Source organism: Marmota monax, unplaced genomic scaffold (genome assembly GCF_021218885.2).
Source record: "Marmota monax isolate L192 unplaced genomic scaffold, Marmota_monax_Labrador192_F-V1.1 WCK01_AAM20220418_F8-fsc00022, whole genome shotgun sequence".
NCBI classification, from domain to species: Eukaryota; Metazoa; Chordata; class Mammalia; order Rodentia; family Sciuridae; genus Marmota; species Marmota monax.
The window spans coordinates 14,391,200-14,416,211 of NW_026695215.1; the positions used below are offsets into that span (position 1 = coordinate 14,391,200).

Here is a 25,012-nt window from a genome sequence, read left to right on the forward strand (position 1 = left end):
AACTGTACACTGAGGGGGAGGTTCCAAAGGTCACTTTAATCACAATGCCTGGAGATACTATGAACTTTGATCTTCATTTTCTTACCCCCTCTTAATTATGGTGCTATTGTGATTACTCAAGATCAAAATATAATAATGATGATTGCATGTAGGTTTAATCCTAGAAGTTTGATGAACATGTTGAGTACAAATGTTACAAAATAGGCTGGTAGAGCACTTGGCTAGCGTGCTTGAAGCCCTGGGTTCAGTCCTGACTTTTTGCAAAAAGAAAACAAAAAAGCAACAAAATAGAGCACAGAGTGATAAATGTGCTGATAGGTAATGTGTATTATAGCTATACTATTTAGTAAATGCCATGAAAACTATCTTCTAAGAAGATGATTTTGGAATATATCTAAACATAAAAATGAAGGAAGCTAGAATAACTATGTATTTACCTTTATTCCCACCCCATGAGTGAATATTACACAAGAATATACTGTATCTTACTTATCTCACAGCTTTGGTGTGTCCATTTTGGATTCACTTTCTTTTCAAATCCATTTTGAGTAATTAGCATCTGTTTCAGTTATGAAGATAGTCCTATTGAATTATATGAACTGAGTTATTTTTTAAATGAAAGTGATTGATCTCCCCTGAACTATATCTATGTCCTTTCTCTCTAGTCTACTTTGTTTTCAGAGACATACACATTGCTTTCTAAATGGCTGGCTGGAATTAGAAATGCAGTCTTAAGGTTATGGAATCTTTTCTCTTCACAGAACAAATTGACCATACCAGAATTGACTTGTGACCTGACCTCCTTAGTACTGTATTTGAAACTAATTGATGTCCTTTACAACAATTATTAACAGATAGTAGTTAAAAGGGTAGTAAAGGAAGGAAAAGTGCTTGAACTTTCTTTTTCTGACTCATTCTGTGGTAGAAATGTTAATAATGAATGAAATAAAACCAAGTGGTACTGGCATATGAATTAGGCAGATGAGTGGAGCTAAATAGAAAATCAATAAATTGATCCAAATAAGTAAACTCAAGGAGCATTTCATATCAGCATGGGGAGTGAATTATTCATTAGAAATAACGAACTATAAGCCAGCCTGTAATCCCAGTTACTTGAGAGGCTGAGGCAGGAGGACTACAAATTTTTGACGCTGCCTGGGCAACTTCGTGAGAGAAATCCAAATTAAAAAATAAAAAGGGCTAGGGATATAGCAGTAATAGCGCACTTCTGGGTTCAGTCCCTAGACTGGGGAGTAAATTCCATGACAAGGATTTATAATATTAAGTGAAGACATTAAAATATTATAAGAAAACATAGGGGATGCTTAATAAATCTTAGTGTGTGTACTAACTAATGATAATTTGTAAAAATAGTATTTACTACTGGAAATTAAAAAACCTCAAAGTAAAATAAAACATGTCCTGGGCCGGGCATGGTGGTGCACGTCTGTAATCCCAGAGGCTTGGAAGACTGGGACCGAAGGATTGTGAATTCAAAGCCAGCCTCAGAAAAAATGAGGTGTTAAGCAATTCAATGAGACCCTGTCTCTAAATACAAAATAGGGCTGGAGTGCCCTGGTACCAAAAAAAAAAAATTCAATCCCTGGTACCAAAAAAAAAAAAAAAAAAAAAAAGTCCTAATATAATATGTGCTTCTAGGTTGGGGATCAAAAATAAATAAATAAGCCTGCAGTTGCTCTGACCTCCTTTGTTTTTATATTAAACATCTCCCTTTTTAAGTTTGACACAAAGGTCACAAGCAAAAAGATGTATAAAATCGACTGCTTTCTAATAAAATATGCAAAGAATTATATATTAAAGCAAATTGGGAAAAATATTTGCCGCAGGTATAGCTAAATCAACTGATGCATAAGACCCAAATGTATAATTTTTTAACACAAAAAATAACCCCCAAATGTATGATAATATGTTAAATTGATGAGGATATGTGGAAATGGACACTGTCATCCATTTCTAAAAGGAGGGTAAATTGGTACAACCAGTTGGTGTAACTAATGTGGGTAAAGACATGTGTATGTCACTCCAGCAGTTTCCTTAGTACTAAAAACCTTTAATTACGAAGGGTTCAGTAAGTAGACTAATAGAACTAAGAGAATACTATCTAGTATCTGAATAAATAATGAGGCAGTAATATGTATACAGTTATGGAAAGACATCTATGATACACAGTATTGCCAGAAAAGCAACATGCAAATTTATATAGTATTCAACCATGTGTGTGGAAAAAAGGAGGATATTTTTGCTGGGTGTGATGGTGCAAGCCTATAATCCCAGTGGCTGGGGAGGCTGAGACAGGAGGATCTCATCAAGGCCAACTTTAGCAACTTAGTGTGGCCTTAAGCAACTTAATGACACCCTACCTCAAAAAAAAAAGAAAAAGAGTTGTGGATGTGGCTCTGTGATAAAGTACATCTGGGTTAAATCCCAGTACTCCTCTCTACCAAAAAAAGAAAAAGGGTGTCTTTGGACATATGTTTGTGTGTACCTGGAGTATTTCTGGAAGCTTATATATGAACTGACACCAGTTTATTTTTTAGTTGTAGTTGGAAACAATATCTTTATTTTATTTATTTATTTTTATGTGGTGCTGAGAATCAAACCCAGGGTCTCACACGTGCTAGGCAAGTGCTCTACCCTGAGCCACAATCTCAGCCCCTAGTAGTTCTTTTTTAAAAATATTTTTAATTGTAGGTGGACATCATAACTTCATTTTATTTATTATGTGGTACTAAGAATAGAACCCAATACCTCACTTGTGCCAGGCAAGCGCTCTACCACTGGGCCACAATCCCAGCCCACCAGTAGCTCTTAATAAGGCAGGAAAGTGTTGGTGGTGGTTGGAAATAGAAGATTTAGTTTTCACTGTACACTCTTGTTTCTTGAGTTTGTATCATATGCTTACACACAGACATTTGTGTATTCATTCATTCATTCAGAAGTACACATTGGGCTCTGCTATATGCTAGGCAGATGCTGGAGTCAAAGCAGTAAATGAGATGACAAGAAGGTCCATGACCTTGTGAAATTTTTAACATTGTGAGAATGATTGGGATATAGGCAGATAATAATTATATGAGCAAGTAAATATAAATATATAACTTAAGTGGTGTGGTAAAAAATAAAGCTTTGTAAATTATTAGGAAGGGCTTATTATACGGTGGTCAGACATCTCTGGTGTCTTGACAACTGAGCCTGTTCTTGAAGTAGCAATAAGTCATGTAGGATCTGGAGAGGAAACCTGAAGGACATAGGGGAAATTGACAGGTGACAGGTTAGAAAGGAGGCCTACAGATGACATGGGGCTTTGTAAACCATCATAAGGACTTATGCCATAGGTAGGATCACTCTTTTTTATTTTTATTTATTTTTTAGTTGTAGAGGGACACTATACCTTTATTTTATTTATTAATTTTTATGTGGTGCTGAGGATCAAACCCAGTGCCTCACGTGTGGGAGGCAAGCGCTCCACGGCTGAGCCCAGCCCCAGCCCAGGTAGGGTCACTCTTGGTTGCTGCATGGAGGGTGAACAGTACTGTTCAGTAGGATAATGTGAGCCACTGATATAGTTCCAAATTTTGTTTTCTTTTCCTTTCCCTCCCCTCCTCTCCTCTTCCTCTCTCTCTACCTCCCTCTTTGTTTAATTTTCTTCCTTTGTTGCATTGGGGATTGAATCCAGGGGCACTTTTACTGAGCTACAATCCTAGTCCTTTTTTAATTTTTTATTTTGAGACTGGGTCTTGCTGAGTTGCTGAACTTCGTCTTGCTAAATTGCTGAGGCTTGAACCTGGAATCCTTCTGCCCCAGCCTCCTGAGTTGCTGGGATTACAGGCATGCACCACCACACCCAGGCCATAATTCTAAATTTTTTTTGTAGTCACATTTTGAAAAGTAAAAAGGTACACATAAAATTAATTTTAAGGATAGATTATTATTATTATTTTATTTTTTGGTCCTGGGCATTTAACCCAGGGACACTTTACCTGGAACTATATCCCCAGCCCTTTTTATTTTTTATTTTGAGAAGAATAGATTCTGATTGACCCAAACATTTGCCAAGCCATTTTCCCAAGACATTATCATTTAACAAGAAATCTATGTAAACATTATTAATGTTATTCATTATTGTTAGTGCTACATTATTATTATTTTTTATTTTTTTAATTTTTTAAATTACTTTTATTAATATTAATGTTATTACTGATAGTAATTATTATAGTTTTATATATAGTTTTTTTGTCTTGTCTTCAAAATCTGATGTATATTTTACACTTAGAGCACATCACAATTTAGATGACTAAATCTTCAACAGTGAAGTGAAATATAATACTACCAAAACAGGTAAGTTGTGTTTAGTGGAAAAATACTTTTGCTTTAGTCTTAAAATTTAAAGTAATAAAATTAAATAAGTTTAAAATTTAGGTTCTTCAGTTACACTAACTGCATTTCAAGTGCGCAGTAGTCTTATGTGTCAGAGACTATTGTATTAGCATGGAAACAAGAGTTGTGGGTGAGAATGTGCACAAGCAGGAGGTGAATCAGGGAGTTATCGCAATAGTTTACCCAGAGCCTTTGACCAGAGTGGTAGTATGGAGTCTGTGGGAAATGGTGTGCTCAAGGTGTGTTTTGAAGATAGAGCCAACAGGATTCATTAATGGTTTGAATGTGGGATATGAGAGAAAGAGGAGGAAACATGATCTTTTTGATACGCACAGTCAAAGAACAGAGTTGATGTTTCCTGAGAAGAAGAGAGAGGTGGAAGAAGACATTTTTGGATGGACTGTGTAGGGGAAGGTAGAGGGGTGTTCAAGGGCTAGATTTTGGATGTGTTAAATTAGAGGTATCTTTTGACCTCAATGCAAATATGAGAAGACAACTGGATATGTGAATCTGAAGTTCAGGATGGAGGTTTACTCCAGAGAAATATAATGGGAGTTTTCAGTGTATCTAAAACCCTGAGATGTAAATGATCTCATCCAGTGAGGAAAGTTTGACAGGAAAGGTTGGAAGACTGAACTTAAGGAGAAGAGGAACCAGCAACCAAGATGAGAAAGAACAGAGCCAGTGGGTTAGCAGGAGAACCAAGAGGGGTTGGTGGCTTGCATGCCACATAGAGAATGTGATCAAGGTAAAAGCTGAGACTTGACCATTAGGTCCAGCAACATGGGGATGATCTTGACAAGAGCTTATTCAGTGGAATTATAGAGGGAAATGGGAAGGGATTCACGAGAAACTTAGAAGTGGAGAAGTGGAAATGTCACGAATGTCATTTTGTGAGTAGTTTCGTTGTAGAGAGCAGTAAGAATGAGTTGGTAGCTGGAGCACTATGCATGGTCAAGAAAAGTTTTGTTTTTTGAGATGAAAGAAATAATCCATGTTTTATGTGTTAATGAGAATTTTGTATCAGAGGAAGAAAGGTTGCAGTGGTACAGAAAACTTTTGAAAGGGACACACCTGTAATCCCAGTGACTGGGAAGGCTGAGGCAGGAGGATTGCTTCCAGGCCAGCCTCACCAGTTTATTGAGACCTTAAGCAACTTAGCAAGACCCTATTTCAAAATAAAAAATTAAAAGAGTTCGGGATGTGACTTAGTGGTTAAGTACCCCTGGGTTCAATCTTGGTACCAAAAAGTAAATATAAAGAATAAGATAAATATATACTAAATAAAATACAATAATAATGACTGTAATGAGAGATGTAATTTAGACAAGTAAATGAACTGTTTATTTAGAAAGTACCAGCTGAGGTAACGGACGAGGAAAAACAAGAGGATGGCATAATCTGTAATTGGTATCTTACTGATAGATATGAATTTACCTAGGTCACTTTTCTCATTATTTTAAAAATTAAGATATAATTTACACACAGTAGAATTGATAGTCCAGAGCTCTGTGAGTTTGAGGAACATACTACCACAGTCTAGATGATTTTAAACTGTTATTTGGGGCTGTGAGTTAGCTTGTGCTGTGAAGCTGGACCTGTACATATGGGACAGCCCACTACTTCTAATTTGAGAGATTTATGAGCCCATCAAAAAGCATATTCTTACCTACACTGAGTTACTAACTTAGTTACTTTAGGAGGATGTGATAAAGGTTTCACTGAAGGTTTTTCCTAGCCCTAATTAAGACAAATCACCACCACCATCATCATCATCATCATCATCATCATCATCATCATCATCATCTTTTTCAGAAAGTCAGTGCTGTGAAAGAGTAATTTATACTGGCATTATACAGACAAAATTATTTACTGAATTGTTTTATTTTAGGACATAGTCAAGGTGATAAACTATAACTTGAACCTTTTAAACATTTTTGAGAGAAAGAACTCTTTGGTGTCTAGATAATTTTAATGGAAAACGAAAAGATTCCAGATACTCAAGAAATTGAAATAGAATTTGTGCCAAGTTGTGTGCCTGTGTTGAGATTTGGTGTGTTTTTTAGTCACTCCCCAGGTGGTTGATCTCATTTAGTTAATTAAGGAAAATTTCAGAACTAAAATCCAGGCAACTCTTAAAATTTTTGTTTTTAATAAATATACCGAGTGCCAGGAATTAGTTTTGGGGCAGTGTCAGGCTTCTGCTGCAAAGGGGTTATGAATTAAGGCCAAGTACATTAGGAAAAATTGTTTGAACTTGATTTGGTTGACCTCTTGCAACAGGCTAAAGTTTCAGGTGACTGGGTGTTTGTCACCTATTTAAATGTGTCCTTCTGAGTAAAGTTGAGCACCTCTTATGCCATCGCTGGCGCTGTATTTCTTTGTGTACTGAGATATTCTCATGTTGGATTATTGTCTTTTTCTTACTGATTTATAAGGATAGGTTAAATAATTTTTTAAAGGATAATAATAATTTTTAAGGGATAGTAATGATATATGAATCGCAAATTTCTTTACCAGCTTGACCATCTTTATTGAAGTCTGTTGGTTCTTTGCTATATAGAAACCTTTTTATTTTTGGGGAACCAGGGATTGAACTCAGGGATGCTCGACCACTGAGCCATATCTCTAGTCCAATTTTGTATTTTATTTAGAGACAGGGTCTCATTGAGTTGCTTAGTGCCTTGCTTTTTTTTTTTTTTTTAAATAATGTTATTGTATTTTTATGCCTTTATTTTATTTATTGATTTTTATATGTGGTGCTGAGGATTGAACCCAGTGCCTCACACATGCTAGGCAAGCATGCTACCACTGAGCTACAACCCCAGCCCTTACTGCCTTGCTTTTGCTAAGGCTGGCTTTGAACTCACAATCCTTCTGCCTCAGCCTCCTGAGCCTCTGGGATTACACTTAGCCTGGCAAAACTTTTGTTTTAAAGTGATCAATATATCAATCTTTTACTATTTCTAAATTCTATAACATCCTTATCCCCAAATTATAAAAATACTATATGTCTTTCTTCAAATGCTTTTATGGCTTTTGATATTTTTATTAAAATCAAATTATTTTTGTAAAAAGGTGAGAAACTGAAACCTGAAGTTTCTTTTGTCCACATGGACAATATCTTGTCCTAGTAATTTGCTCTTTCTTCATCAGTTTGAGATATTAATTTACTACATATAAATTTTTCATATGTGAATGGAGTAATTTCTGGACTTCAGTTTGTTTTGTCAGTTCCTTTATCTGCTTTGACAGTACCACATTATTTCAATTACTGTAACTTTGTAATCCTTTTGAGATTTGGTTGGCTGAAGTTCATCTCTGCCCCGTTATTCCTTTAAAAATTTTCCTTGGCCGTTCTCTGCCTTTACTCTTTCACATATGCTTTAGAATCAGTTTGTCAAATTTGTTAAGTTTTCTCTAAATTCTTTTGGTATTAACTGGACTAATGCTTTTCCTTTTCAGTTCTGGATTTAATGCTTTTTATTTTATCTAAAAATTTATAGTCTTTGTTTTCTTTTAGTGTCGGTTTAAGTAGGATCAGTCTGTTCCGTAACCTTACTTATTTTTTTGTGTTTCTTCTTCATTCTTTTTGCAAGTTTTTACTTTTGCTTCTGATGTAGTGTAGCAGAGATGATCTCATCTTAAACACTCAGAAGCAGTAGGTTCACTTAAAAACTAGCAGCTGAGGGCTACACCTTTTCAGGGCTTTATTCTTCCCTACAGGGATCTGTGGTGGATCTGCCTGGAATCAAGTTTGGGGCTCATGTCTCTCAATGCCATAACTGCAGTTACTCCCATCAGACTCACAGATTATTATTTTCCACTTATGTGGGTTCTTCAACAGATGAATACCATTTTGGGGGGAGTTTTAATAATAACCTTAAAAATCTTTAGCAAATGATAAGATACACTTTTTATGAAAAAAAATTCGGTTGCACAGTTACACTACAGGGAATCTTTATTTGCTAATACCAGGTATTCAGTCATGTTTTTAAAATAAAATTAAGGACGTAGCATTTTAGTTGATTTCAAACTCCGAGTTATGATTTCTATTGAGAAAAACAACGAAGTGTTTGATGTGGACAGCATTACAAGAATTTTGGCATCCAGATTAGGAAAGGTAGTCATTCCAAACTATGCTGATCAAATAGTTTTTAAACTTTTATGCACCTATTTTGTGTGAGGGACTAAACTAGGTGCTGGGATACCAAGCTTAGAAACCTAGCCCACTGACAGGAGATCTGCAAATAAGCAGTGGGTTTTATGAGAAGCCTGAAGAGGGACCTCCAGGACCTAGGCCACAGAGGCTGGGGACAGCTTTTAAGGAGAAGGTGGAGATGGAATTTTGAGGTGGAACCATGATGTTCACAAGTTGTGGGATCTTGTAACAAATGATCTAATGTCTCTCAACCTCTCTAATAGAATCTATTTCACGCTGTTGTCTTAAGCATTGACATTTATACATATTATATATATTTATATGAATTTTTAATTTTTTAAAATTTTATGCGTGTGTGTGTGTGTGTGTGTGTGTGTGTTGGGAGCCAGGAAGCTGTGGAACAGACTATGGAACAGACATAATAATCTCCCAGAAAATGATATGAAATATAGTCGACCCTCTGTATCCACAGGTTCAACTAACAATGAACTGAAAATATTTGGAAAAAATAAAAAGGTCTATACTGAATATGTACAGACCTTTTAAAATTGCCATCATTTCCTATATAATATAGTACAACAAGTATTTGCATAGCATTTCCGTTGTATTAGGCATTGTGCACGATCGAGAGATGATTTAATGTATACCGGAGGGTATGGGCAGGTTAAATGCGATTACTGTGCCTTTTTATAAAAGAGACTTGAGCACCATAGATTTTGGTATCCATGGGGTGCAGGTGGGGGTCCTGGAGCCTTTCGCCCCCACAGATATCAAGGGACAGTTGTATATTTAGCTTGAAGTGCTCACAGTCATTGACTAGCAGAAAGGGTCTTCCCAGCAGAGGGAAAGTTGTACTCCAAAGCTAGGAGGTTGTCTGGAGGCCTTGGTGGAATTGCATGGTGTTTGATCTGATTGAAGTGCAGGGTGCATGTGAAGGGAGTAGCTGAAGGTGAAGCTGGGAAAGAGACAGGGCTGAAATCTTTGACTGGAGCTTTTGTGTCATTTTTAGGAGCCTTTAGAGGTATTTAGGAAGTGTAGAGTCTTTGAAGACCTTGAGTTAGTAGAGTATCAGAACAGTTTTGCCAGTTGAAAGACTGGCTTGTTAGAGATGTGTTGGGTGGTAAGGAAGACTGCTTGAGGTAGGATATCCAGTGAGAGCATTGGTGCTCAGCCCTGACTGCACGTTGGAATCATCTGGAGAACTTTACCAGTTTCATGCCCAAGTTCACCTCAGATCCCGAGCATAGGCATTGGTTATTGCTTGTCTAGTGGGATCACAGCCAGGGTTTGTGAACCACTGTGTTGGAGGGTTGCTATATCCAAACCATATACTATGAAGTTCCAGATTAAACAAGTTCCAGCAGCATAAAGGAACCAGAGTAAGGAGATAACAAATAGAATGTGGTGGTCATTTGAAAGAAGAAAGGGTTGAGTGAAGGTTGTTTTCTAAATTTCATCACTGTGTAGATGAAGATAATATGCCACTGCTCAGTCATGTATCAGTGAGAATCTGAAGGAGAGGCAGATTTGAGTACTAAGCCTTGCTGATTGGACATGAGAAAGATGAAGAATTGTATTTTAATATGAAATTTGAGGGAAATGATCTATAGTATCAAATGAACAGAGAGAGAAACTGAAGGGAAGGAAGGAGCTAATGGAATAGTTGAAAATTCATGATAGAGTGCATCCTTGATGGGTGAAGTCACACCCATCAGTATAAAGCATAGAACAGAGAGAAAAGACCTCATTTCTATGAGAACAAGGAACATTTCCATTCAGAGAGAAATAGAATACTACTACTAATAATAAATTACAAGCAGTAATTTTGCCTGATGGCCTGATTTCCTTCCTATGGGAGGTACAGGAATCTGCTGAGAGTTACAAGGTGAAAAAGGAGATTAAGGAGTGTGGTCAAGCTTTGGAAAAGTAAGGACATGGCCATCTTAGGAAGAGACTGAGAAGACCATGTCTTTCTAGTTCTGGTCTAAGCGCTCATTTCCCCCGGTTTCAGTGTTGTCCTCTTTTGGTTACTTCCTGGGTGAGCTCCTTTTCTTCAGTTACACTGGCATCTTCTAGAAGAAACACTGATAAACTAAAGTTTGTCCAGAGGAGTTTAGTATTTGATATTGTAGTTTAGAAAATTGGCTTTTCACTTTGGGGATTTTTTTTTTTTTTTTTTGGCTACCACTTTGCTATATTAATTTGAAATGTAAAGTGTTGAAATCGCTTAAAAATATAGATTTTACTGTTTGCAGCATCAATAATTAGCATCATTTAAAAAAATATATATTTTGCTTTTACTTGAGGTATTGGAAATTGAACCCTGGGGCTTTCTACTACTGAGCTAATATTCCCTGCCCTCTGTGTTTTGAGACAGTCTTGCTAAATTACCCAGGGTGACCTTGAACTTGGAATCTTCCTGCCTCAGGCTCCTGAGTAGCCCAGATTGCAGGCTTGTGCCACTGTGCCTGGCTTTTTTCTTTACTGTTATGAAAGTGTGTTTGTCAAAATTTGACATTTTGAAAATATATGCACTTTTGGTATAAATGTTTTTACTGTAAAGGAATTTGAATCTTTATTTTACTTTTGATACATCATACTTTTTTTATTCTCTGAGTCTGCTAAAGATCTCTCAACTTTCAGTATGAACTATGATTTGTACTAATGTATTCGAAGTATTTCTTTCCTCTAAAAGACTAAAAATCCAATAGACTGGAACTATTTATTTTATAGATTTTCTGTAAAACATAACTGATTAGTTATTCATCAGAACTAATATATTCATTATAACAATACTATGGGTTTCCAGTAAGTCTTCTTGTTTATAATATGCTCTTAAGGTAATTTTAAATTACTTAAGTAAAGTGGCTCACCACTGAGGCTGTTTATGGATAGCAGTGGACTTGATGTTGCAAGACTGACTTAATGTTTTGATATCATTTCAGGTAACATATCATTTGTTGCATTTCCAGTTTCCAGCGCCAACTCACCAACAAAAATTTTACCAAAAACCTTAGGACCAATAAATGTGAATGTTGGACCCCAAATGGTAAGAAATTCATCAGTCTTTGTTTGAATTGAAACTTTGCTTAGGAAAGACTAACTTAAAATATAATTGTAAGCTGGGTGTGGTGGCACACACCTGTAATCCCAGTGGCTTTGGAGGTTGAGGCAGGAGGACCGTGAGTTCAAAGCCAGTCTCAGCAAGAGAGGCACTAAGCAACTCAGTGGGAACCTCTCTCTAAATAAAATACAAAAGGGGCTGGGGACATGATTCTTGGTTGAGTGCCTCTGAGTTCAATCTCTGGTACCAAAAAAAAAAAAAGATAATTATACTGAAGAAATTTGATCAAATATTCCAGTTAATTTCAGTCATCCCTTTCACTTTTTAAAACCATTTTGTTTTTATCTGAATGTAACTTATTATATCTTGACAAAAAGGCATTGTGTTCTTCCATGTTGCATTCTCACCTAATGGAATCTGTGGATGTATAATATTAAGCCTTTGCCCCCTGTGTGAGCCTTCTCTTGGCTTTAGTTGTTTAAATTGATTTGAAATCTGTTGTGTTTGATATCTTTATTCTTTTTTGTTTTTCTTAGAATCTTTTTCCTTAACTAGATAGTCTCATAATTTGAATGTTTAACCAGTATTTTAATCCATATCTGGAGCTTTGAATTTGAAATGACAATTGGGGAAAAATAACACATCAATTCATTTTCATCTTTCACAATAGAAATAATAGATGAAAAATAGGAAATATTTAACTATTTCTCGAAAGATATTTGTTAATTCTGCTAGAGCTTTAAGTATATAACACTTTTAGGAAACCATATTTATAAACAGAGATGCATGTATTCAATCCTCCAAAACTATACCTAATTTAAATGGCCTCTCCCCACCATAGATAAAAGTTATTATACATTTGAAGAATAATTCTTCATTGTCAGTATGTACATCTTTTCTTCTATAGAGCAAAAAAAGTAAATTACACATAATATGTAGCACAGTGGACAGTGTTTAATGCAAAGTTAATTATACAAACATATCTTTTAACATACTTAATGGTGCTGGGTGTGGTAGTATACTTATAATTCTAGCAACTCTGTAATCCCAGAGATTTGGGAGCCTGAGGCAGGAAGATCATAATTTTAAGGCCAGCCTTAGCATTTTAGTGAAACCTTCACCAACTTAGGGAGACCGGTACTCAAAATAAAAAGGGCTGTAGATATAGCTCAACAGTAGAGCACCCCTGGATTTAATCATCAGTACCCAAACAAACAAAAAAACATAATGATTTTAGAAATCTTTAAGACATTATAGACATGATATTTTCTTTGGTCAGTTGAGGACTGTTAATCATCTGCAGAATTCCAGCTAAAGATAAAACACAATTTACTGTAAGTATGTGAAGAATGTAATCTAGCTCCAAATGTCTTGGAGACCTAAAGCTCAAATAAGTATCCCCATTGCAAGGTAGCTCAGGGTATATTTTCAAACATTTGTTAAGCAGTACCCTTCCCAGCCACTACAGTAGGTGAAAATGAGATAAAGGAGATTAATAAGACATTCACTAAAATTAAATGTAGTCAGATTTTTAGGAGTCTGACCCTTACAATAATCTTCTGTGAGACTTTTTTTTTTTTTTTTTTTGGTATTTTAACTGATACTGCTTTGACTCAAATTAGAATTCCTCTTTTCTTCCCTTGTCAATTTGAACATGTGTGCATGTAAACTCTTACACAGTTCAGTTCTGACAATGGTAAGTAGTCAAGTGTACTGTTAACTCAGTTACCATAAACATCAGGATCAACACAGCAAAGGGCAGAAGGAGCAGAAGAGATTTGGCAAAAGAAAATTGGCTTTGATTTGTCTCCCTCCAGACTTTCTCTCTGGTTTCCTAATTGTGGGAGAATCCCGATGTTCTGAACATCTCCCTTAAAAATTCATGTTGAAGCCTAATAATCCCTGTTGTGGTGATGTTAAGAGGTGGAACCACTGTGTAGTGGCCAAGTCTCAAGGGCTCTATGTTCATGAATGGAATTTGTGCCCTTGGAAAGAGATTGAAGGGAACACCCCAGCCCCCTCTGTCACATAAGGACCCAGCAAGCAGGTACATTCTGTGAAGCACTGTGTCTTCCCCAGACATTGAATATGCTGACTTCCTCTTCTCCAGAACTGTGACAAATAAGTTTTTATTATTTTGTAAATTACCTAGTAAAGTATTTTGTTAGAGCAGATGTGAGAAATGGGGTGCTGTCATAATAAATATCTGAAACTCTGCGAGAGGCTTTGTAACTTTTGGTGGGCAGAGGTTAGCTGAGTTTAGAGAAATACATTAGCAAAAGACTGTATTGCCATGAATGGACAGTAAAGAGTGGTTCTGGAGAAGGCCCAGAAGAGAGCTGTGGAGAAAGCCTCAGTCTGCTTAGAGTTATCTGAGCAGTGTGATCAAAATGTTGGTAGAATTAGGTAGTAAAGGCCATTCTGATGAGGTCCCAGATTGAAGCCAGGAACTTGATATTAGAAACTATAGGAAAGGCCATTTTTTGTTACAAAGTGGCCAAGAATTTGATTATATTGTGGTCATGGCCTTAGAGATTTATGGAAGGAGGAATTTAGGAACAGTAACATAAGGTATTTGGCAGAAGAAATCCTTTTTTTTGTGTGCTGGGAATCGAACCCAAGGGCTCTTAACCACTGAGCCACATCCCCAACCCTTTTTTTTTTTTTTTTTAAATTTTGAGACAGAGTCTTGCTAAGTTGCTGAGTCTGGCTTTGAACTTACAATTCTCCTGCCTCAGCCTCCCAAACTGCTGGCATTATAGGTGTGTGCCCCCATACTATAGATTAAATATTCAGCAAAGTGTTGAGGGTAAGGCATTGCTTCTTTTGGCTGCTTATTATACAATCTGAAAAGAGAAAAATAAAAAAAGAATTATAAGTGGGATTGATAATCAGAAGGGGAGCAGAACTTAAAGATTTGGAAAAATTTTAAAATAGGCCATGTTTTAAAGAATGGAAAAAAAAAAAAAAAAACCTCTTCTGGCTCTTCTGGATAGAACACCAAGGTGTGGCCTACAACCTTTTGATAAAGAGGTGAGTATGGGTGGTGGAAGCCTGGTGCTGTCAAGACAGTGGAAGAATGAACCAGAAAGCATTATCTGTGCTGCCTTTCCCATCACAAGCCTAGCAAGCCAGGGCTTGGGGAACAAAATATGTCAAAAAATTGTCTACCCTGGCTCAGGGGACCTTGGCAGTCACTGCCTGGTACTGCCTCAAGTCTGTCCCCTTCTGTCACAGCCCTCCTCAGCCATTCCACACGCAGTGCATGCCACAAGGAGCAGGCAAAGAGCCTGGCAGTATACACATAGTGCCACTCCCCCCAGTGCAGAATGCATGAGTTGTGGAGGCATGGCTGCTTCCAGAACCCTCCCAGGGCCCAGGCAGAGAACAACTTGAGGGGTGTGACCATTGTAGAGAGCCCCTGGTGCCTGGTAGAGCCATGGGGATTCATTCTGAGATCAGACCAGGAAGAGCCATGGCATGCAACTCTGACCTAGGAGATCCACAGGCAGAAGACTCCAGCCCATGAAAACTGCATTGTGGACTGTGCCACACAGCAGATCGGAACCATGGGTATGGAGTCCCCTAGAAACTCATGTATGCAGAGCAGGACATCAAGTCAAAGAAAATTGTTCTCAAGTCCTACGATTTAGTGTTTGCCTGGTTGGTCAAGACTTACCATCCCTTTCTTCTTTCCCATGTCTCCTTTTTTGGAATGGGAATGTCTATCCTGCATCTGTCCCACCACTGTACTTTGGAAGCACTTTGATTTCCCAGGCTCATACAGCTAGACATTTGAGGGCAGAAAATCTTGAGAATTTTGTTCAGTTACTATCTGATTTTCATAGTCTAATTGATTATCAGAGAAACCACATGGTTTCTCTTAAATTAGGAATGTCTGGAGTTTAAAGGAAGAATAGGGGACTCTGAAATAGCTTCAGGACAGAATACACCTTTTAGCCTCACTTATATCTGATTTGGATGACACTCTAGACTTTCTGAGTGAATGCTAGGACAAATTAAGATTTACAGGACAACTGGAATGGAATGAATATATTTCATATGCGAGACAGACATGAATAGGGTGGGGCTAGATATAATGCCATGATTGGAATGTGACCCTCCAAAAATAATGTTGAAACCTCATCCCCATTTTGGTGATCCTAGTAGGAGGGCCTTGGAAAAGTGATTAAGTCATAGGGGCTCTGCACTCATGCTTGGTTCAAACACCCTAATACAGGAAGGTGAAGGGAGTACCCTAGCCCTTTCTGCCTGGAGAGGACACAGCAACAAGGCTCCATCTTAGAAGCAAGGAAGCCCTCACCAGACACTGAATCTGCTGGTATTTTGATGTTGGGCTTCTCATGTACTGAAAGTGAGCAATAAATTTATGTTGCTTATAAATAGTTAGAAATTTTGTCACAGCAACTTGAATGGGGAGTACATCCATTCCTTGGTTTTCCTCTTCTTTTGTCACTTTTCAACACTGTCTGGGTTGGGGGTATGGTGCAGTAGTAGAGTGCTTGGCTAGCATGTCCAAGGTTCTGGGTTTGGTTCCCAGCACTGTGAAAAATAAAAATAAAAATTGTCTTGAATCTCTCATCCATGATCCCATCTTACTTATCTATGTAATACAGTCTTCTTTTTCTACTTGATCTTGGAACTTTACAGTCTTTTGGAAGCCAAACCTTAATGATAGTAGAAATTTCAAAAGGTCATATGAAAAAATTTTCAGTGGGTACTGGTGTAGTAGTAACTGGTTTAACTAGGGATACTTGCCCTTGGTTTACAGTTTATCTTATAGATGTATATACCTTATGATTGCATGTATAAGTTCATAGCTACCTTATTTTAGAAGATTAAAAGCTATATGCTTATAATGAAAACCAAAATTTTGTCAAATAATGGAATCTTTTAATATAATATTTTTCAGAATACTTATGCTTTCAGTTTTTCTAACTGTAGGTGGCAGTAGTACATAAAATATGTTGAGGGCAGAAATTTTTTTTTTTTTTTTTAAGTCATACATGACAGCAGTTCAGAAAATTTGAGAATTTTGTTCAGTTACTGTCTGATTTTCATAGTCTAATTGATTATCAGAGAAACCACATGGTTTCTTTTAAATTAGGAATGTCTGGAGTTTGAAGGGAAAATGGGTGACTTTGAAATTTATGTATGTATGTGTGTGTGTGTGTGTGTGTGTGTATTTATTTATTTATTTATTATGGGGCTTGACTCCAGGGGTGCTCACCACTGAACTATATCCCCAGCCCCTGCTTTTAAAAATAATTTTTTAGTTGTGCTAGACCAATATTTTTATTTATTTTTATGTGGTGCTGAGGATCAAACCCAGTGCCTCACATGTGTAAGGCAAGTGTTCTACCACTGAGCTACAATCCCAGCCCCCCAGCTCTTTTTATTTTTATTTTGAGACAAGTTCTCCCTAAGCTGCTGAGGCTGACTTCAAACTTAGGATCCTCATGCCTCAGCTTCCCAAGTTGTGGGGATTACAGGTGTGCACCATTGTACCCTTCATGAAGGCTCTGAAATTTAAAACTCTCTCTTTTTTTTTTAAGTCATATCAGCTAAATATTAGAAGTATGTTTTTACCTCTGATTTTAATTTAGAATATCAAAATTAAAGTTCTGGGTCTATAAAGCATGTCTGAGTTGTCACTATGTAAATTAATTTTCCTATATTCAGTGGTTGATCAGCTCTTACTGACTTTCTTTTGAGTTTTTGTTGTTGTTCTGTGATTATTTGTTTGAGCCAGGGTCTCATCGTGTTGTCCAGGCTAACCTCAAGCTCCTGGACTCAATCTTCCTGCCCCAGCCTCCTAACTAGCTGGCACCACAGACCCATGCCACTGCACCTAGCTACTTTTTGCTTTGTTTCTTTCTTTCTTTCTTTCTTTTTTTAATATTTATTCTAATTTGTTATACATGACAGTGGAATACATTTCAATTCAGTATACACATATAGCACAATTTTTCATGTCTCTGATTGTATACAAAATAGAGTCACACCGGTCGTGTCTTCAGACAAGTACTTATGGTGGTGATGTCCATCTCATTCCACTGTCTTTCCTACCCCCATGTTGCTTTGTTTCTTTAAAGCTCACTATTAATATTATAGTTTAGGAACTCAGTATAGCTCATGCGCACTTCAAATTTGTGTTTCCTGTTCAAGTCTATCATCCCTCATTTTGTTCATGCAGGAAATGTTAAGGAATTGCTGTGTACTATGCCCTATGTTAAGAGAAAGGAGTAAGATGGTGTTATTCATGTTCAGATTATCAAAGACCATCAACCAAGGATCTGACATTAAAGGGAAAAAAAAAGTAAAGTAGAACATAGCAATTCATTTTCAGAGTCGTTTTCTTTTTTTCCATATTTTTATTGATGCATCATAGTTGTATATAATGGTGGGATTCAATGTTACATATTCATACATGCATACAATATAGCAATGTAATTTGGCCAATATCATTCCCCAGTATTTTTCTTCCCTCCCTCTGGTCTCTTTACTCTACTGATCTCCTTGGTTGTACATGAGATATCCTGCCATCCCCCAGAACATTTTTTTCCTTTTTCTTGTCTAGCTTCCACATAGGAGAAAAAACATATGACCCTTGACTTTTTGTGTTTGGCTTATTTATATTAACATAATGTTCTCAAATTCCATCCATTTTCTTGCAAATGATATAATTTCATTCTCTTTATGGTATAATAAAACATCATTGTGTATATATATCATGTATTCTTCATCCATTTATTCATTCCCATGTAATTTTTTTCTCAAATATGTTTTTTAGTTGTAGGACGACACAATATTTTATTTGTATGTGGTGCTGAGGATTGAACCCAGTGCCTCATGCATGCTAGGTAAGCACTCTACCACTGAGCCACAGCCACAGCCCGCCCCCTACATCATTTTTAATAAAGGTAGTCAGTTTTTCTATGTCCTGTTTCCCATCCTCTTTTCATCATCTCTCCCCCATCCCCAAAAGCCCTTTTTATCGGGAAAAATCAAGCATGTAGGCTAGTAATAGAGAAAGAGAACTCCTTAGTAATAATTCTGTACAAATAATAAAACTATTTCACAGATCAGTTGGAATGCTTAGGACTTCTGCTCTAGGAATGGAATAGAATAGAAAAGAGACTAGTCAAATACTCAAATCTTTCTTCTTAAGCTATTTGTACCCAAAGTCAGCATGCGAACTGTGCCCTTTATATTATAGTGTTTCTTATTGTATTTTACATAATTGGTTCTAGAATGTCAGTGAACAAAGAACCTAGTTTATTCCCTGTCAGTTTAAAAGTTGGGTCTTTTGTCTCAGTTCAGTAAATATTTATTGTGCCTTTCCTGTGAGCATCCCCCAGCATTGTGCTAGACCCTGCAAAGGACACAGTTTAGCAAGGCAGTTTGTCTTCCCTTAAAGTCTTGCAACTGGATGGGAAGTAGGGAAGTGAGCTCAGATACTTGGAGGAGTGGGAGATAAAACATACTTAGAATGTGTGACCAATACATTGTCTAGTTTCACGTTCTCTTGAGACAAGCTTCTGGATGCCTTACTTGATATTGCTAATAATCCGAATTTTTTAGACATCTGTCAGTATTATTGTCTTTTGTTTTTATTTTTTAATTCCAGAATTAACTTACTCAAATTATGTTCTGAACATCTGTAAGTATTAACATCTCCCTAGTCCCAGGTTGGCATAATGCCAAACACAAACAGAACCTAACTGAAGTTCCTAATACTTTAGTAAATGAATAAATGTTAACTGAACTTCAATAATGAAGTCTGAATACTGTTCAGGTTATTGTTTGAGTCTTTACCTCAATAGCAAATGAAGAACTTGAAATGCCTTTGAATTCTTCCCTTTGGTCCTTTATGGAGTAAGTTAACAACTAACATAATGACTATAGACCCTGGATATACAGACAGGTTTTTTTTTTAATTATTATGGAGACAAAAGTTAATTGGTATTTGACTTATATGACACAGTAAAAAAAGAAATTTTTGGAAGAGTTACTTAACAATTATATTTAACTCATATTATATGTTTTCATCTCAAGTAGAACCTAAGCAAAACCTTACTATTATAGAAATTTTCAAAATTTTATAAAAATAGAACCCTTGTGCCCAGCAGCTGCTTCATTAGCTATTCACATAGGGCCAGTCTTTTTCCATTAGTGCCTTCCTTCACTGGAACATGCCCTTATTTATTTGTTTTTATGAAAATACTTTGAAAGCTGTTATTAGGCTGCCAGATTTTTTGGTATTCTTATAAACATATTTGGAAAAAACATGTTCTCTTCACCAGTGAAAATTGTTATAAAATCTAGAAAACAATTTGGTAACACACATTAAGGATCCATTTTAAAAAATAAAATATTTTTTATTCCATTAATTTCCTTTCTGGAATATAGTCTTAGGAAATAGAAATTGAGGCTAAGATTTTTAACTGAATAATCTATAATTGAATAATTAAAAATCCATATGTATAATAATAATGGGGAACAATAATCCATACACTGGAATGTTTTATTTAATAACATGAGGAAATGTTGTGGAAGAAGCAAGAGAAAATTGCATGTACTAACCTACATTGTGTAGTATCTTTGCATTATACTGGACTCTGAAGATCTGATTTGTTATTATCCAGGCTCTAGTAAATCAAGCTCTACTGTAATTTGTATACTTAATTTCAAAGAAAGGTTTTCATTTTTCTAAGACATTGTAAGTTGTCAGTTTAATACTTACTAAAATGTACATTTTTACCTCATCAGTATTTAAGGTACTTCTGCTTTGCCAGGCACAATGGCACATGCCTGTAATCCCAATGACTTGGGAGGCTGACGCAGGAGGATCGCAAGTTTGAGACCAGCTTCAGCAGTTTGTGGCCCCTAAGCAACTTAGTAAGACCCTGTCTCAAAACAAAAAGGGTTGGGGAAGGCCAACCTCAATTCTCAGTGGAGAAAAACTGAAAGCATTCCCTCTAAGAACCGTAACAAGACAAGGATGCCCTCTTTTACCACTTTTATTAAATATCATTCTTGAAACTCTAGCTAGAGCAATCAGACAGAATAAAGAAATTAAAGGGATACAGATAGGAAGAGAAGAACTCAAACTATCACTGTTTACTGATGACATGATTTTATATTTAGAAGATCCAAAAAATTCCACTAGAAACATTCTAGCACTAATAAATGAATTCAGCAAAATAGCAAGATATAAAATTAACACCCATAAATCAAATGTGTTCCTATACATCAGTGATGAATACACTGAAAGAGAAATTAGGAAAACTACCCCATTCAAAATAGCTTTAAAAAAAACTGGAGAATCAGTCTAACAAAAGAAATTGAAAGACATCTACAATGAAAACTACAGAACACTAAAGAAAGAAATTGAAGAAGACCTCAGAAGATGGAAAGATCTCCCATGCCCTTGGATAGACAGAATTAACATTGTTAAAATGGCCATACTGCCAAAGGCATTACACAGATTTAATGCAATTCCTATTAAAATTCCAATGACATTCTTTGTAGAAATAGGAAAAGCAATCATGAAATTCATTTGGAAAAATAAGAGACCCAGAATAGCCAAAGCAATCTTAGAAAGAAGAGTGAAGCAGGAGGCATCACAATACCAGACCTTAGTGCAGTGGCGCATGCCTGTAATCCCAGTGGCTCGGGAGCCTGAGTCAGGAGGATGGCGATTTCAAAAAGCCAGCCTCAGCAAAAAGCAAGGCGCTAAACAACTCAGCAAGACCCTGTCTATAAATAAAATACAAAAAAGGGCTGGGGATGTGGCTCAATGGTTGAGTTCGATCCTGGCGCAAAAACAAAAACAACCGAACACCAGACCTTATATTATACTACAGAGCAGTAGTAACAAAACAGCATGGTATTGGCACCAAAATAGATGTGTGGGCCAATGATACAGTATAGGAGATACAGAGACAAACCCACATAAATACAGTTATCTCATATTAGACAAAGGCTCCAAAAACATACACTGGAGAGAAGATAGCTTCTTCAACAAATGGTACTGGGAAAACTGAAAATTCACATGTAGCAAAATGAAATTAAACCTACATCTCTTACCTTGCATAAAAATTAAGTCAAAGTGGATCAAAGACTTAGGCACTAGAACAGAGACCCTGCGCCTAATAGAAGAAAAAATAGGCACAGATCTCCACCATGTTGGCTTAGTAACTAACTTCCTTCACAAGACTCTTAAAGCACAAGAAGTAAAATCAAGAATTAATAAATGGGATGGAATCAAACTTCTTCACAGCAGAGGAAACAATAACATGAAGAGAGAGCCTATAGAATGAGAGGAAATCTTTCCCACACGCATCTCAGATAGAGCACTAGTCTCCAGGATATATAAAGTACTCAAACTTAACACCAGAAAACCAAATAACTCAGTCAATGAATGGGCAAAAGAACTGAACAGACACTTCACTGAAGAAATAACAATTGATCAACAAATATATGAAAAAATGTTCAACATCTCTAGCAATTAGAGAAATGCAAATTAAAACTACACTGAGATTCCATCTCCTTCCAGTCAGAATGGCAATCTTCAAGAATATAAGCAACAATAGGGGCTAGGGATATAGCTCAGTCAGTAGGGTTCTTTACATTCACAAGGCCCTGGGTTCAATCCCCAGCAGTACCAAAAAAAAAAAAAAAAAAAAAAAAAACAAGAATATAAACAAAAACAAATGTTGGCTACAATGTGGGGAAAAAGTACACTCATATATTGCTGGTGTGACTACAAATTGGTGTAATCAATCTGGAAAGTAGTATAGAGATTCCTCAGAAAATCTGGCATGGAACCATCATTTGACCCAGTTATTCCATTCCCTAGTTTATACCCAAAGGACTTAAAATCAGCACACTACAGTGATATAGACACATCAATGTTTATAGCAGCTCAATTCACAGTAGTTCAGCTATGGAATCAATCTAGATGCCCTTCAACAGATGGATAAAGAAACTGGCATATATACACAATGTAATATTACTCAGCCTTAAAGAAGAATGAAATTAGGCATTTGCTGATAAATGGATGAAACTGGAGAATGTTATGCTAAGTAAAATAAGCTAATTCCAAAGAACCAAAGGACAAATATTTTCCTCTGATGTGGATGCTAATTCACAATAAAGGGAGTGGGGAGAATAGTGGTATTTTGGACTAACAAAGGGGAGTGAAGGGAGGGGAGGGGGGAAGGGGTAGTAGTGATAGTAGAATGAATCGGACATTATTACCCTCTGTGCATATATGCTTACAGGACCTATATAGCTCTGCGTAATGTACAACCAGATAAATGAGAAGTTATACTCCATTTATAAATAACATGTCAAAATTCATTCCACTGTCAGGTATAACAAAACAATTTAGAACAAATATTTTTAAAAATTAGAACAAATTAAAAAAAAAAACAACTCAGGTATTAAGAAAAAAAAAAGTGAGGGTTTGGGGATGTGGCTCAGTAGTTAAACACCCCTGGATTTAATCCCCAGTGTTCCCGCCACTACAAAACACGGGGATACTCGTACTTTAAGATCCTAGGACATAAGTAAATCATAGGTATAGCTTATATTTTAGATGACTGGCATTAGGTGCTTTTTAGATAGCTGGGTCTCCTCCTGGTATCAACATATTGTCTGCCTGTAGGCTTTTCTCAGTAATTAACAGCATTATTTTCCTGTTCCTGACCTTACAGATCATAAGCACACCACAGAGACTAGCCAGCTCAGGAAGTGTTCTGATTGGGAGCCCGTACACCCCTGCACCAGCTATGGTCACTCAGACTCACATCGCAGAAGCCACTGGCTGGGTCCCCAGGTAAGATGGCACAAGTGACTATTTCTAAGCCCCTTAAAAAAAAAAGCTCTGACTTTTTATTGCTTCCTTGTCTTCTGTTCTTGTTTTGTTAGTATAATTCTTAAAAACTAATGTTTTTTGAAATCACCAATTTTGGTTTACTTTGTGTGTCATACACAAATTGCCTCTGGATCAACCTGTTTTAAATAGAGAAAAGCAGTACAATACCTTCAAACTGAATCTTTGGATTTTTTTTTTTAAACTCTGAGATAAGACTGTTTTTATTGTTACAACATTTAGCTGCTTTGAAAGTATGAAAATTATATTTTATATTGTTACTAACAGACATAAAATAGGAGCTATATATTATATGTTGGCTATACTCAGAATTTCTCCTATGAATTCTTATTTCCTTAAAAACCAGAAAAGAAATTAGGGAACCCAAAAAAAAAAAAAAAACTAGGGGAAAAAATGCCAAAGATATTAAAAATTTTATTCAGTTTTTACTTAATTCTTTGAAACACAGGGAATTTCAATCAATATCTCTTATGTGTTACTCATTCGCCACTTTTAGTATCAAACCCATATCTGTTTCATCTTTGCTTATAGGGTAATGCAGAGTCTCATCTCGTCACTCTGTTACTTTAGAAGGCCTTACATGGTGGCTACTGCACTAGGTGAATTTTAGCAAGCAGACAGCTGAGTCCTTTAAGCTACCTGCATGTTAATATGCATCCATACAGATGGACACACACACACATCAAAAACAAAAGTATTTTGTAAAACCTCATTTGTAGGTCTCTAATGTTCTCCTTCCTAAATTTTCATTGAACTCATTTCAATGTAAGATTACTTTGTCATGTCTTGTCCCAAGATTGTTTTTATTTTGTGACCATACTTTTTATATTTGTTAGTTTTTGTCTTTGGATATATTCAGTGTAGAATTAGACAAGTTATACATAAATTATTCATTAAATAAAGCTGTGCTTATTTATGTGTTGTGTTTATGCTTTTTGTCTTTTTAGTGATAGAAAACGGGCTAGAGAATTTATAGACTCTGATTTTTCAGAAAGGTGAGTATAAGTGTGAATATTTTGTTTAGGATTCCAGTATGAAGAGAGGTTTTTGGTGCCCAGACTTATTTAGTTTAAATAGTGAGGCGTTTTTCTTTCCATAATGTTAACGTCCTTCATTCCTTTTGGGAGGTGAAGTATTCTACCAAAGTGAATATTCCATTTTACCGTAACACGCCTCAACTTTTAACATGTTTTATTGAAACTATTTGTAGGTAATAATACCTCTTTTTCCCCTTTTTGGTTGTTATTGTTGTTGTTATTGTTACTGGAGATTGAACTCAGGGGCACTTTAGCCCTGAGCTACATTCCCAGTTTTTATTTGAGACAGTATCTCACTAAGTTGCTGAGGCTGGCTTTGAACTTGTGATCCTCCTGCCTCTGTCTTTGAGCTACTAGGATTTTAGGTGTGTGCCACTGAGCCCATCTCATAATACATTCTTATTTGTTTGTTAAGCACTATTTCAAGA

The 25,012-nt window shown here is 36.3% G+C and overlaps 1 protein-coding gene across 11 annotated transcripts in view; it reads left to right on the forward strand.

Annotated features, from left to right (window-relative positions):
- The window catches only part of Tfdp2 (transcription factor Dp-2), a 163,240-nt gene that overhangs the window by 92,257 nt on the left and 45,971 nt on the right, over window positions 1-25,012 (forward strand). For 9 of the 11 annotated variants that reach the window (XM_046431738.2, XM_046431740.2, XM_046431739.2 and 6 more), the window contains 3 exons: window positions 11,506-11,609; window positions 23,369-23,490; window positions 24,495-24,542. In XM_046431738.2, the coding sequence (XP_046287694.1) occupies window positions 11,506-11,609; window positions 23,369-23,490; window positions 24,495-24,542 (274 nt within the window). The remainder of the gene's footprint in view (window positions 1-11,505; window positions 11,610-23,368; window positions 23,491-24,494; window positions 24,543-25,012) is intronic. The other 2 variants (XM_046431741.2, XM_058574941.1) reach the window with 1 other exon arrangement.